Source organism: Paralichthys olivaceus, chromosome 4 (genome assembly GCF_024713975.1).
Source record: "Paralichthys olivaceus isolate ysfri-2021 chromosome 4, ASM2471397v2, whole genome shotgun sequence".
Taxonomy (NCBI): Eukaryota; Metazoa; Chordata; class Actinopteri; order Pleuronectiformes; family Paralichthyidae; genus Paralichthys; species Paralichthys olivaceus.
In genome coordinates this window covers 16,512,477-16,526,444 of record NC_091096.1, presented here as the reverse complement: position 1 = coordinate 16,526,444, position 13,968 = coordinate 16,512,477, and the positions used below count along the sequence as shown (strand labels likewise).

Sequence of the window (13,968 nt, the reverse complement as noted above, 5' to 3'; positions counted from 1 at the left end):
CACAAAGGCTTAACCCAATTTAAACCCATCTAACATTCTTTTTCTTCATGACAAAACTTTGCTCTGATATTCAGACTCAGATTGGTAGTATTTTGCTGATCACAGCAACTTCATGTTTGGTTTGCACAAACAGTGCAGAGGACATGTTCTTGTGTTGCAGTGGTGCCTGATCTTTGAAGGACTGCTCCATCTTGACTCAACACTGCTCCTTTTACTTTCACCTCACAGTGGAGCATTTATGTTTTATGTGCTTTTCATTAGTTCATAGACTTGTTTATCATGAAAAAGCAGGAGCGATCAATAAAGCCTGGGCTTTGTTTTGCTGCATGTTGACCTGTAGCTGTGGATTGTCTGGCTTGTAGCCATCAACTCATATCAGGTTCACTGTGAGTTTCCTAGAGAAGGGTGCTCTGAATGATTCTTTTCAAACAAGATCGCTGTTTTGCATTTCTATTCTTGTAACGGAACTCTGAACAGAATGTCTGTCAACTGTGCATGTAGCCTGTTGCTTCACTGGTTTTTCTGACTTTTTTAAGGTTTTTTCGCATTTCTTAACTTACCAGCAAGGCCTTGTGCTGCCTTTCCCCCACCTCTAGGGGCGCTGTTGTACTTTTTTTCAGTGAATCCCTATCCAGAGAAGAATGACCCAAATAATATAGGTTTCCAGGGTAAATCAAAAGAAAGTTATGAATCATTTGTTTATCCTTATGCTTGGTCTCAGTTGAAGAGATATTTTGTTGTGATTCTGTCGAAAATTGTGTGTGATATATATCTTCACAAATTCTATTTCACATACGTATTTGTATTCAATGTTGTACATACAGTCAGAGTCCATTGTAATTTTGAACAAAATGTTTATTCAAATCAAAAGGAAGAACTAGACAAAAGGTAAAATCATTCAGAACATAGCATATTCATAGAATATCTATACAACGTCATGATTAACAGACAAAAAAAAGACAAAAACAAACATGAAAATGGAGAATGAAGAAAAATTCAGTGAGTAATATTGCACTTTGTTTCTAAAATGTTTCAGATCCCGTCTCGTGGGTTCTTTAAAACTCTGAACATTTCAGTTCCTGCCTTTAAACAGACCAGGAGTTTAGCTTAGTTTTGACACTGGACTACTCTGAGGCCCAAGCAAATGGACTATGGAATCGACCAACCTGAAACAACTGTGTGAGCTTATTCATCACAGCGTAGCTTGATTCACTTTTCCCTAAGATAAGATCCAAAAACAAAGAACTGCAAACAGAACAGAACAGGATAGAACATGAGTGGAAGAAGCAGGTTGTCTGCTGTCCCATGTTACCAAAATGTTTCAGAGTTTGGGATGGGGAGGGGCGCTGGTCAACAGCTGCCCCCCCTGGGGCCTGGGGGGGATCAGAGGTCAGGGAGACTAACCCAACAAGGTTGCTTGTTAAACTAGAAAGCAAACTATATCAATGCCCAGAAATACATGGAAAAAAATAATGTCAACCCTCATCAGCCTCAGAAAATTAAAAACAATTGAGAAACCTGTCCAGGATGTCTTTTTTTTTTTTTTTTTTTTTAAACACTTGCTTCTAAAGGACTTATTTTAAACCTCTTCCCTTTTTGTCCTTTCGGAAAATAAAACACGGAAAGGTGTAAAACATACAGGTGTTCACAAACATCATTTAAAAAAAAGAGAACAAGAGTTAACGTAGACACTGAAAGATGAAGAATCATGATCAGGTTTTACTTTGTCTGAGTCAAGGCCACTAAGATAAGATCACTTTAACTGCAGTGCGTTGATTACTGTCAGAAGCTGTATATTGAGTTGCCAGCTGGATCTCGATAAGAGCATGCGCACCCACACACACACCACGTACGAAGATAGTTGTCAGCTATGTTTTAATGTAAACTTAAAAAAAAACAACTAAAAGATTATTGATCTTAAAAAAAAATTAAGTAATGCATTTACGTCCTACATGTTTTTTCTCTCCAGACCTTCACCATTGAATGCGTTTTTTTTTCTTATCAAAAAAAGTGCTGCTTTTCTTTTTTATTTCCTGACTTTGTCAAACCTCTGTTGCAGCTGGACTTTTATTGTGTTGAATGAGTTAGAAAACCAATGTATTACTCATGTCAACCTACTACTACTTGTTCTGACCAGACTGAACAGAGGTTTAACAGCGTCCCCAGCTTTTCACACATGCTGGGTTTGCTTCTAAGATGTAGAAGCAGTGTCATGTCCTCTACTTATTTCCTTCTTACTGTCTTTTTTTTTTTTTTTTAAACTTAGCATTCTGGCTTCACTGGTCTGGTTAAATCGAACTTGTGGTTGGATGAACTGGGCAAGTGCAGCAGGACAAAAAGGGAATGTGATTCATCTCAGAAAGCTGCCTTGCTTCTCTACAGGTCTATTCTCTCGTTTGGTAGTTTTAAAAAATAAAAGAACTCTTCATTATTTTTGAACAGTGCAATTTTACGTTTTTTTTCTCTCTTTTTTTTTTCCAACCGTTTGGCAAGTGAGAAGACCACCTGAGACAGTGCTTTTTGGGCAGTTTATGCAAGCCTGGTTTACCCTGAGATTAGGAGTAGAGGGGCTGCAGGCGATTAAGGCGAGGCGGGTCCCTCGACCTTCTGTTATGCACACACACAAACAACTTTTCTCCTCTAGTGGCATTTTAGTGGCAAACGCAGGTCTGCAACCCTCCTAGTCCAAAACCAGAGCAACCACAACACAAAAAAGGCTAAAAAAAAACTATTCTATGATTTGAGCTAAATACAAGAACAGAATAACAGAGCTAAACTAAAAAAAACAGAGAAGCCACACTTGGATCCAAGCTGAAGAGGCAACATCTTATAAAGAGCTTCCAGATGAAAATCATGTGCTGCAGCTGTTGTAAAAGTCCAGTCTAGTTGTTTTAAGTCACTGAGGAAATGTCGTAAGGAGAGAAAGAAAAATTCTTAAACAGCTTAAAACAAATTCAGTGCATTGTTCTTGACCCTTTCAGTCTTTTTCTTTAAGTTTCTTCTTCCAAAAAATAAAATCCTGTTCTCAGCGTTGCTCAAAGTTAAGCAGAAGAAAGTCTTAAAATGTTAAGCCTGCACTCTCGTATTTTTAGTCTGGCGCATAACAAGGCTGAAACCAAACTATTAGTGATTTTTTTTTCAATTCTCATCATTAAACGAAGCCACACAACTCAAGTAAGGAAAAAAATGTGCAAAACAAAATCCCAAAATGAGGCAAGGGGACCTTAGTCTTTGCTCTGGTGATGACTGCTGCCGCTGAAAACTTTCATTCATACGGACTGATGGTGGTTAGAACGTTGTTGTTGTTGTCTCTCTTCATCCCATTTTCTGTGATTCAGCTGAAGTCTGGACATGATCAGTCCTGCCCTTTGTGTTGAGGAGCCATGTCCATATGTGCCATGAGTGCAGAAGAATCAAGGGTGAAAGCGAAGCTTGGCGGGCTGAGCCTTAGTTGGGGATTCTTCCTTCCCATCATCAACGCTATCGCCGGGGCTCTCGTTGCTAGTGGGGTCATTATTTTTTCATCTGTACACATCCCACCATCAGCAGCAGTGACACCCCAAACTTGTAACTCCTGTTTCTCTCACTAGGAAAGGCAGAAACAGATGTGTCCAACCCAACTCAACTGTAGATATTTGTCCAAGATTTCATCAGTTGGTTGGTTGGATACTTTGTTTTTCCCCTGATGTCAACAGCGTAGCATGAACATCGTCGTCGGAGAGAAACAAACAAAGCCGAGCCTACAAAACAGGTTTCTGTTAGTTCCTGAAATCGGTCAGGAGTATTTCAGGAACACCTTTCAGCGTGATGGACAAGCATCAAGCCTGCGCTCCTCCGTGCGGCTGACGTGATCTGGGTTTGGATCAATCTGGAGGATAGAAGGGAAAAGAATATGATGCTTTATGGAAACAAATAACTGATCTAATTCAGTCAGTTATAGAAAGATTAATACATAAGGTTTTGTTTTATGGTATTTGGTGTTTACCTCAGAGTACAGAGGAGGAGGCTGGAAGCGGAACTCGTGGATATAGGCGAAGAGAGGTCCATCCAACTCCTCACGGGCTGCAGGGACGTCTAGACTGCTCTGCCTCTGCTCTTCTGTCACAATTTCTGCATAGCTAGGAGGAGCTGCAGTGGGGAAGAGCAACGCCATGAGTCAGTGGAAATTATATTTAAAAGATAGAAATTTATATTTGATTCAGGATCATGAGATGTAACCTACCTTCTGGTCGCTCGGGCAGGCCCATGCCCAGCCAGCTCATGCTGCACTGGCTGCTCACGCTCGAAGTGCGGGAACCAAAGGAGTGGAGAGGGATAGTACCGATGACCAGGGGCAGGTTCAGGGATAGGTTGATTGCTCCGGGTATGTCCACATATACCTGAGCAGGAAAATAATGACACCAGGTTGGAATTTGCTCTGGGGTTGAGGATTCACCATGAAATTAACCCTATACCACACTAGCCTGGGCTTTATGGGTTGTGCGAAGTTCAACAAGATGTGGGTCAATATCTTGAGGTCAGTTGCTTATGCAAGGTAGAGCCCTTGCCTGGTGCCTGTCTGTCCTCAAGGTAAGGAGGTTATAAGCGCCTTCAAGGCAGGTGTTACCACAGATATTCTGGGCTAATGCTCTTAGTAGCATGTGGCGATAACACCTGGCCATGGCCCAGGTTGGCTGGTGCTAGCTGAGTCAGCCTGGTTGTTTAGCAGAAGAGATACTGGCTTACCAGGAAGTATTGATTAAGTAAGATAATGGCACTGAGTAATGGAGTAAAGGAAACCAATTCAAGTCTCTAGGCCAGTGATATCTGGATCAAGGTGAGGTGACAACAAACAAAACGAAAGGGCAATTGATCCCAAACGCAACAGAGCTGTGCTCACCATGAGCGAGTACTCCACTCTGATGATGCTGCAGTCCAGGATGGAGGGTGACACAGGCGGGATCTTCAGCATCTTGCCACTCCAGGTCTCTGTTTTGCCCGAGGACAAAGACTCTCCCCGCAAGTTGGCCACCAGCTGCTTGACCTCCTTCATCTTCCCTTTGGCATAGAAGGTCTGGGTCTGGTAGATGGCTGCCTTTGGCACCACCATGCGGGACGAACAGTTCTCGATCTCGGCAAAGATCTGGATCGACTCTCCTACGGGAGGCACATAGGAGAGGTTAACGGAAGTTCCATGATGTTTTAAAATCAGCAGGTATCAGCCTTATCCTGTGTGTATTTACAAATCAATGAAATAAGTGTAATGCCATCATTCATTCACTCAATAGATGATTAACAATCAGTTGCATTATTGATCAGTGACTTATTCTCACCTGGGGTGTATCCCTTCCTTTCAATTTTGGCACTTAGGGAAATAGGACCTGAGGTGCAGAACCAGCAGCAAAGTGTCTTGTCTTTTGTGCCAGCCTGTGGTGACTGAAGGAGAAAAAAATATAATCATTATTACAAGTAGAATTTTGGACGGTTTTGCCCAAAAAATTATGTATTAAATTAACATGTTTATGATTATAGTGACTATTTCTTGCTCTTGAATGATTAATCAGTCAAAACTCTTCATCTCTCCAGCACTCACACTGCTGACATGTTCTTTCCCATGATTCCCCATAATTAGGAAAATCATCCAGATTAAGTTGTCATAAGTAAGTCATATTCCCACATTTAAAACCAAGCATATGTTTCAAATAGCTTACCAGCAACAGTGGAGTGTTGATGTCAATGTGCTCAAAGACTGTAAATTCCTTCTTGGTCTTCATGGGCAGGAGCCAAGGTCTGTGAAGTTCTGCCTTTACCCAGTAGCGCACGCTGCCGTGCTTCCCTTCGAAAGAGGTAGCCAGAGGTCTGCAGGAAAACAAAGGGAGGCAGAAAAAGCAGAGTTAAGTACCAAAAGCTCAAACAGGGCACAGCGGTATTGATGTTAATTTTTAGAATAATGTGTAATATAAAGGGACCCTTACGTCTGTGGAAGCTCGAGGCTGAATGCATACTCATGTCTTCCTGAAGGGATAGTGGTGAGCCCTTCCTCCGAGTTGTCATCGTCTGAAAAACAAGGAGGACAATATTCCAAACACATGTATACCATACCTGTGTAAAATGCTCTACGAAGGCATCTGAAAGTCATACCAAAGAAAACAAAAAAACACAGGGTGGGGGAGAAGAAAAGAGAATAAACGGATTTTACTACAGTATATCTGTCTGTGGAAAAACCAAGGCAACCGATATTTAGAGCAAACCAAAGAGGCTGAATGTGTGGGAAAAGACGGTGCTTTTGTGCCAACAAAGACGGCCACTGTGGTATGTGATGAGGAATCTGTAAACCTAGATAGCTCCCCTGTCTTCCAAAGAGGACACTGTTGCATTGTGAAGCTGCTCCTAAAATGTTTCAAATTATATTTTTTATTTTTATTTCTAACATGATGATGAGGAGTGCAGTGTGAAGAGCAGGGGCCGGGTGTGTGCTCCTGCCAGCTCAGCACTCCTCCCTCCCCCTAGCAGCAGCAGCAGTGTGGTAAACAAGTGCGGAGCTGTCAGTCAAGCTGCAGACTCCAGCAGGAGGAGACCGGCCTGAACCGGTGCGAGCAGCTTCCCACAGCCGCTCTGCTCTCATTACGCATTCACTGTGCGCCGCCGCAGTCACTACTATGAGCCGGCTGCTGGAGCTGCTGCTGCATCCACTCATCACTACACTGCATGCACACGTTTCAACATGAGGAACTACTACTTATGATATGATTAATGTTGTAATTGGTGAATGGCATATGAATTGTTGCTGAGGGAGAAATAATGAAACCCCTTTTTACCTGTTTAATCAGTGAGTTTAAAAAAATGTTTAAGCCCCTAAAAATCTGCACTTTTATGAAATAACAAGAAAGATTTGTGGTGACATTTCTTCCTTATTTATTACCATCATAACGGTATATAAAAAAAGAAAGAAAAAAAGCCAAAAATATTTTCTTATTTTTGAGTGATTACAGGTAATATCTTTAAAGTGTAGTATTAAGCTTTTTAAAATAGTTTTTTACCCCAAAGTAGCTCAATGTTCTGCCTCTCTCCGCATGAAAGTGATGTCATTCGGCCACACATGAGCACCTAAGCCAATGACAAGCGGCCAGGGGCGGGGTCTGTGCGTTACTACCGCCCCCTCCCTGGTCCAGTTTTCTGAACAGGATTGAACCGCTTTGAACAATGGGTGGAAACTTCACAAAGCTACAAAGAAACGCTCAATATGACGCGGTTCTGCGGCGAATTTCTGCAACAAAGCCGCAGATATGTCAATGTAAGATATCAGTCTGTCGCTCGGTGTGTCGAAAATTAACAGAAATAGTCGTTTTCCACTTGAAAAACAGTGAAAAACAAGTGCAAGCACAGCTGCTGTCATTCATTCTGACACCTTGACACAAACAAGTGACGATGGAGTGTTATCCAGCAAATGTCTTCAAGTACGAACATTTCAGTATTAGCACTACTTGCCTTTGATGTTCCTGGTCTTACACTGAATTATATATTTGAAGTTTTACAAATGCAGGGCAACAGCATCCTCCAGTGAACCTGATCTCCATCCAGCACAAAGAGCATCTCACAGTCACTTCCCACAAAACTGGTTGAATAAATAAAACACACGATCTTACCTCTCTCGTGTCCAATCAAGATGTCTTTGTGATTCAGATATTCCACTTCTTCTGTGTAATTTTGCGTGTAGGCAGTGTTGGAGCCTGCGTTCCTCGACTCAGTCCAGCGAACTTTTGCAAATCCCTTCGCGTGGATCTTGAGGGATTTCACGCGGATCTCTCCGGTGACTTCGATGACCACCCTCCCTGAGACGCAGTCCCCGCTGGAGAACACGGGGACGTTGCTGTCATTGAGACAGTCGTAGCTTACTGTGAAGCTCTTCACCTTTCCTAGCACCATGGTGGAGACAGAGAGAGGGACAGACTGCGGAAGTTTCAAAATAAAAAAGAGGAGTCTATGAAAAACACCTCATAAGTAAAAAAGATGGACGCAGTGTCTCTTCTTATTTGAAAGACACTGATCAGTATCTCTGCCCCTGCAGGACGCAGCAGGCACGATCAGTGGCTTCTGTGCGGGCAGTTCATTGAGATGTGTGAAGGCTGAATAACAGCAATGGATGCTGTCATCGTCCGCCTCTCCTGCTCGACGGTCTCCAGTCAAAGACAAGGAAACCCCCGGAGCTCAGCTCACTTTAAGCGACGGGCTGTGTGAAAAACAACCTTGGGCGCATGCGCAGGCCTTCACTGCCCCCTCCTTCCGCCTTCTGGTCGAGGCAGAGTGGAAGAGTGGCTCACAGCCAGATGACAAGTTTGGTCAAACAGCTGCACAAAGAAATGTTCACCACTATGTGTTTTTTTTATATATAGGTGACCCTCTACAGGTAATCTGTTTTATTTAAAATACATGAATGCATCCACCCAGCAGGTTTTGTCTTACTCCAACTCCTTATTCAGCCATTCTGAGGAATGTTTGGTGATTGTACTGGAAACAAATGAGAAAACACAGCCCCACTCTTTCAAAGGTCTTGCCTTTCATATGAATGCACCACTGCATGATGTTTTTATACAATGAACATCTTTATGTCTAGACTCAATAATCTGTGATATAATCCACACACATGGTCTCCCATACATCCAGGCCCATTACAGCCTTCACATCCCCCTGCAGCTCAACAGAAAACTGCAGAGCTGCATGTTGCATTGTGGCTTCAGCACAGGCCTGTTGGATAATATGTGGGTTTATGGGTTAAGAGAGTAGTACAGACCTTCAGAAAAGCTCCCCACGTGCAAGAGCACATATAGTGTTTTTGGATTAAGATTAAAATGATCCATGCACATAGGGGGTGGGGGTTTCTCATTGCGTTCAACTCAGTTTTTCAGGAAAACAACTCAGCTGACTCTCAAAACGCCACCTGGTGGACACCAAGCCCTCCTGCTGAGCAGATATCACCTGTTACACACCAGACTGCAATGTACAGTGCATTGACTGTGTAACACTGCTGTCAGGTCCCTGAATCTGTAGTTCTTTAGAGTTCCCGTCCTGAAACAGGTATTAGAAACTAAATTCAAGTGTTTTTTAAATGTTGATTTTAGAATTCAGACATTTCAATTAAAAATACATGATTTCATTAATTTTATTCATCCATTCATTGATTTGTTTCATTTGACGTGTTATTTCTTAGTGTAAGGGGTGGATGCAGGTCTGTGTATAACATTCCTTTCACCCAACCCCATCAGATGGCATATGATTAAAACACAATCACCAAAACAATGAATGACCGAAGTATGTTGAATCCCATTTTCATGATGCATCCCACCATATACAAATACATATGAGTTTTATTTTTACTTTTTATTTTAGTTTTGCATCCACTTGCTAACTTTGTATTTGATTTCCCAAAACAAATATATGGACATTCATCTTTGTGATACTAATACACTAATAGTACACATCTCTGATCATGACAGTGCCAACTCAACAAAACTGTGCAACCATTTTTTAACAGATCAATGCTCCCCCCTATAGGCGATTGTGTGTTATTGCACGTTAAACCAGAAATTGATGTATTCACCATCTCCTAAGCCTTTATTTCCCCTCTGTGATGAATATTTGGGATGGTTGATTGCAGTGGTGATGAGTGTTCAATATTTATCTTCACACATTTAGTCTCCTCTGAAAAAAAACATTTGATCATCGTTAAATGGAGTTCTTCATTTCAATGTAAGACTCTTATTTTGAAAGTGTGACCTGGATGTACTTCAGACTGGACGGAACAGACAGCCTGCGACTTGTTTTAAAGTTTGCTCTGATGAATCTCATCCACTTCAACAGAAAATCACCTGGAGGAGGTGAAACGTCACTATGAATGTGTTAGTCCTGGCCCTGAGTTTCCTGTTTCTAATTTACGGTCAAAGTTTTTGCCAAAATGGAACCAAACCTAACATTGTGATGGTGATGAGTGATGCATTTGTAAGTATGATTTAAGTGACACCACAGAGTTTTATTACTGCACAACAGTAACTGCAGTGTGTTTCAGTTATAAGGCAGCAGCAGTAACAGAGAACAGGTCTATAACTTTAGGTTAAGCAGCACATATTCTTAATATTTTATACATTGACTGATTGATTATCTGTTTTGTATTGGCTTGTGGTTTTGATTGCCAGTTTTCTTTTTTCTGAAGGATGGGCGATTGACCTTTGACCCTGGCAGTAAAGTTGTACAGCTGCCCTATGTAAAGTACCTCAGGGAGCTTGGCGCTACCTTCCTCAATGCCTACACCAATTCTCCCATCTGCTGCCCCTCAAGAGCAGGTAAGTGGCAAGATTTAACCACAAAAAACACACAGAGGAGGAGTTCCCTTTAAAATGCAAGAAAACAGATATCGTGGTGATTGTTGTCAGCGATGTGGAGCGGTCGGTTTGTCCACCTCACGCAGTCGTGGAACAACTTCAAGGGCCTCGATGCAAATGCGTCCACGTGGATGGATGAGCTGGAGGCGAAGGGATATCTCACCAAGGCGATGGGCAAGCTGGACTATACCTCAGGGAGTCACTCTGTCAGGTAGGCAGACGCTTTCAGTTAATAACATCATTACGTTAATAAGCAGCACGCTTGAGTCTGGATCTGATCGAGGTTTATTCCTGTTTAAAGGTCCAGTGTGTAGGTGAAAGGGATTTATTGGCAGAAAGTATGAAATAATCTCAGTGATGTTTTCACTGGTGTGTTTCATCTACATTGTATGAAATGTTGTTTTCTTTACCCTAGAATGAGCCCTATATATATTTGAATACTTTATATTCACATTGGGAGCTGGTCCTCTCTACAGAGGCCTCCATGTTTTTTATTGTCATCCAGACTGGACAAACAAAACACCTTTTGAGTTTTTATGTCAACTGAAGGCTACCACAGGTTCTCTTTCATGTTTGGAATGGGAGGGGTATTCAGCTGCAACATGCAACTTCACCACTAGATATCACTAAAGTCTACACATTGAACCTTTAAAGGGAGTCGCCAAAGGGCTTTACTCGTTGTGGGAACTGTTGGGTTTCTCTACAATATTCTAAGGTCTAAACCTTAGAATATTAGGTGCCTTAAGATAATGTATGTTGCGATTTGCCACTATTCAAATAAAATTGAATAGAATTGAAGATTGTCTGTAAAGTAGAGCCTGTATCCATGATTAGTGTGGGTCCAGGAAAGAAAACCCCTTAACTAACTTTTACTTATTCACCTAACAAAGATCTACATAACAAACAGACAACCTACAAAGAAATCGTCATCAACCTACTGTGTGAGTAATAAGCAAAAACTGTCTTTTTATGTGGGCAGGTATTTTCCAGAGCAGTGTGAATCATCTTTTTTGTTCTCTTCTCCTCCTTCTTTTCCACTTCCCGTTCTTGTGCTGCTCTCTGCATTTCCTTGGTATTCTTGTATGTTTGTGCAATTGCCCACAGTAATCGAGTTGAGGCCTGGACACGAGATGTTCATTTCCTCCTGCGCCAGGAGGGCCGGCCGGTTACACAACTTGTTGGGAACATGTCCACAGTGAGGATTATGAGAGAAGACTGGAAAAACACAGACAAGGCTGCGCAGTGGATCCACCAAACAGCTGCAACCTCTCACCAGCCTTTTGCTCTTTACCTTGGCCTCAATTTACCTCACCCTTACAAAACGGAATCCCTGGGGCCCACTGCAGGAGGATCCACCTTCCGTTCCTCTCCGTACTGGCTCACAAAGGCATGAATTATTTACACCCCTTTTTTAATGCTTCCTGTGTTGTTGCAGAATTACATAGTATCGATAAAAATCCCTGAGAAATCCTAGTTCCTTGTTTTACACACACAGGTGTCGTCTGATCTCATCACTGTTCCAAAATGGCTGCCTATGGCTGCCATGCACCCTGTTGATTTCTACTCCGTTTTCACCAAAAACTGCAGTGGCGTTTTCACCGAGGACGAAGTCAAAAGCATTCGGGCCTTCTATTATGCCATGTGCGCTGAAGCCGATGCCATGCTGGGTTAGTTGACTGCAGTAATTCTCCAAACCAAGAGTGATTTGTGGATTAGACTTGTGGATATTTCATGAAACATACCAAACCTGCAAAGTTTGATTTCTTTTCTTGTTCAGGTTCTCAAATCCAAACATATACTGCAGGAAAAAGTAGGAGTCACACTTTTACAGGAGCCCAACATGGACTAAAACATGTATGAAAGAGAAGCAGTCTTATTGACAGTGTTTGCAGCACAGCCAGTGTGCCTCTGGCTATAACACAAGGCGAAGTATAGAAGGAAACAGCAGGCAGCTAGATTTGAGGTGTATCAGTGATACTAATAGATCATCTCTAAAGGGAACATTTCACTGAATTTCTTGTGTAACTGTCGATCCAGTGCAGCTGAAACTTTGACTTTAATTCCTGTCAGTAAAACTTCCTGAATAAATAAAGATATGGTAATTTTAGTAAGCTCTATTTCCTCTGTGCCACAATGATCTACCTACAGCAGTCTCCTCTTTTCTCTTAATTGCTCAACTATGCCCATATTCATGAACTCCGCCAAGGAGGTTATGTTTTCACCCCTTTCTTTCTTTGGGAGTGAGTCATGACACATTAAGGAAATGAGGTATTAGCTCTACTGAGTTCTATTCTATATATAATACCGTATATTCAGTCATTAATTTCTTATGGTATATTACATTTCTGACTAAAAGTTTTATTGTGTTAAAATGTCAACAGTAAAATATTTTACATTTTAGAAATGAATCTGCCATGAGATCCTGTTCACCAGCATTTTATCTCTTTGCTATGGTTTTAGTAATGTATTTTGACTGAACTAATCTGTAACTCTGTGCTTATTCTGTCTCCCACACCCTCTGTCTCACCAGGCCATGTGATATCAGCCCTGAGAGAAACTGGGCTGCTCAACAACACTGTTGTGATCTTTACGGCTGACCATGGAGAGCTGGCCATGGAGCACCGGCAGTTCTATAAGATGTCGATGTATGAGGGCAGTTCCCATGTTCCCCTGCTGATCATGGGGCCTGGCCTGATGTCTGGCCGACAGATCAACCAACTCGTGTCTTTGGTTGATCTCTATCCCACTCTGCTGGGTAAGAAAGTAGACAGAAAACGTAATTAAAACATCTATTAAAGATTATAAATCATTGGAGTGTCAATCCAGGATTTAAAGCATCTGCCCAACATCTGTAAAAACAACAAAATAAAAGCTTAAGTAGATTTTAATTTTATTGATTTAACTTGACCTAACACACTTATGTATTTCTCAGACATTGCTGGTATTTCACCTGGAGGTAACCTCAGTGGACACTCCCTCCTTCCTCTGCTGTCTAAGTCTAGTGGCTTATTCAAAAAGCAACATCCAGACTGGGTTCTGAGTGAATATCATGGCTGTAACGTCAATGCCTCCACATACATGCTGAGAAGTGGCAGGTGGAAATACATCACCTATTCAGATGGCCTGAGCGTCCCGCCCCAGCTTTTTGGTGAGTTCCTGGCGTTCACAGTTCAGTCACTATATGCTTTTCATTCAAACCACTATAACTTTGATTTTTCTGTTCATCGTTTCTCTTTTGCAGACCTTTTACTGGACAAGGAAGAGCTTCACAATGTGGTTCACAAATTCCTAGAGGTGAAGGTGCATCTGGAGAAGTTACTGCGCAGCATCGTAGATTACCCAGAAGTCTCCTCAGCTGTCCATCTCTATAACAAAAAAGCATTTGGGGCCTGGAGAGATGATCTGGGAGGAAGCTACAGCCAGGCCATCGCTAATCTCAGATGGCATGTAGACTGGCAGAGAGACGTGTTAGCCAATCAGAGAGCTATTGACAGTTGGCTTTATGGCTCATCATGATGATGCTTGTTATTTTATGAGCTGGACTTTTATTTTAAATGAATAAATCTTTTACTCCATTTTTGTTTTGGGTAATTTTTGCTGGTCTCCAGTGTAT

General features: G+C 41.9%; 2 protein-coding genes across 3 annotated transcripts; one reads left to right on the top strand and one right to left on the bottom strand.

Moving 5' to 3' along the window:
• Window positions 1–834: 834 nt before the first annotated feature.
• arrdc3a (arrestin domain containing 3a) lies at window positions 835–8,237 on the bottom strand. Of its 2 annotated transcripts, none has more exons than XM_020093993.2 (8): window positions 7,626–8,237; window positions 5,955–6,036; window positions 5,691–5,838; window positions 5,313–5,415; window positions 4,880–5,136; window positions 4,223–4,379; window positions 3,986–4,128; window positions 835–3,868 (listed from the first exon to the last, which is right to left on the bottom strand). In XM_020093993.2, exons 1-8 carry the CDS (start codon window positions 7,903–7,905, stop codon window positions 3,800–3,802), a joined length of 1,239 nt encoding a protein of 412 aa, XP_019949552.1. In that variant the 5' UTR covers window positions 7,906–8,237; the 3' UTR covers window positions 835–3,799. The 2 variants fall into 2 exon arrangements, with proteins under 2 accessions (XP_019949552.1, XP_069380033.1); XM_069523932.1 differs by having other exon boundaries at window positions 5,955–6,107; window positions 7,626–8,189.
• A 1,518-nt stretch (window positions 8,238–9,755) lies between these two features.
• Window positions 9,756–13,930, top strand: arsk (arylsulfatase family, member K). Its single transcript, XM_020093929.2, has 8 exons — window positions 9,756–9,975; window positions 10,187–10,316; window positions 10,407–10,566; window positions 11,460–11,742; window positions 11,851–12,022; window positions 12,886–13,110; window positions 13,288–13,503; window positions 13,597–13,930. Exons 1-8 carry the CDS (start codon window positions 9,868–9,870, stop codon window positions 13,869–13,871), a joined length of 1,569 nt encoding a protein of 522 aa, XP_019949488.2. The 5' UTR covers window positions 9,756–9,867; the 3' UTR covers window positions 13,872–13,930.
• The last annotated feature ends 38 nt before the right edge of the window (window positions 13,931–13,968 follow it).

Excerpts from the sequence above, each read along its gene's own strand:
- arrdc3a (XM_020093993.2), bottom strand. The coding sequence starts at position 7,905 with ATGGTGCTAGGAAAGGTGAAGAGCTTCACAGTAAGCTACGACTGTCTC. Across the intron at positions 6,037-7,625 it reads CTTGATTGGACACGAGAGAG|ACGATGACAACTCGGAGGAA; the intron begins GTAAGATCGTGT and ends CTTGTTTTTCAG. Across the intron at positions 4,380-4,879 it reads GAGTGGAGTACTCGCTCATG|GTATATGTGGACATACCCGG; the intron begins GTGAGCACAGCT and ends TTTCCTGCTCAG.
- arsk (XM_020093929.2), top strand. The coding sequence starts at position 9,868 with ATGAATGTGTTAGTCCTGGCCCTGAGTTTCCTGTTTCTAATTTACGGT. Across the intron at positions 9,976-10,186 it reads TGGTGATGAGTGATGCATTT|GATGGGCGATTGACCTTTGA; the intron begins GTAAGTATGATT and ends TTTTTTCTGAAG. Across the intron at positions 12,023-12,885 it reads TGAAGCCGATGCCATGCTGG|GCCATGTGATATCAGCCCTG; the intron begins GTTAGTTGACTG and ends CTGTCTCACCAG.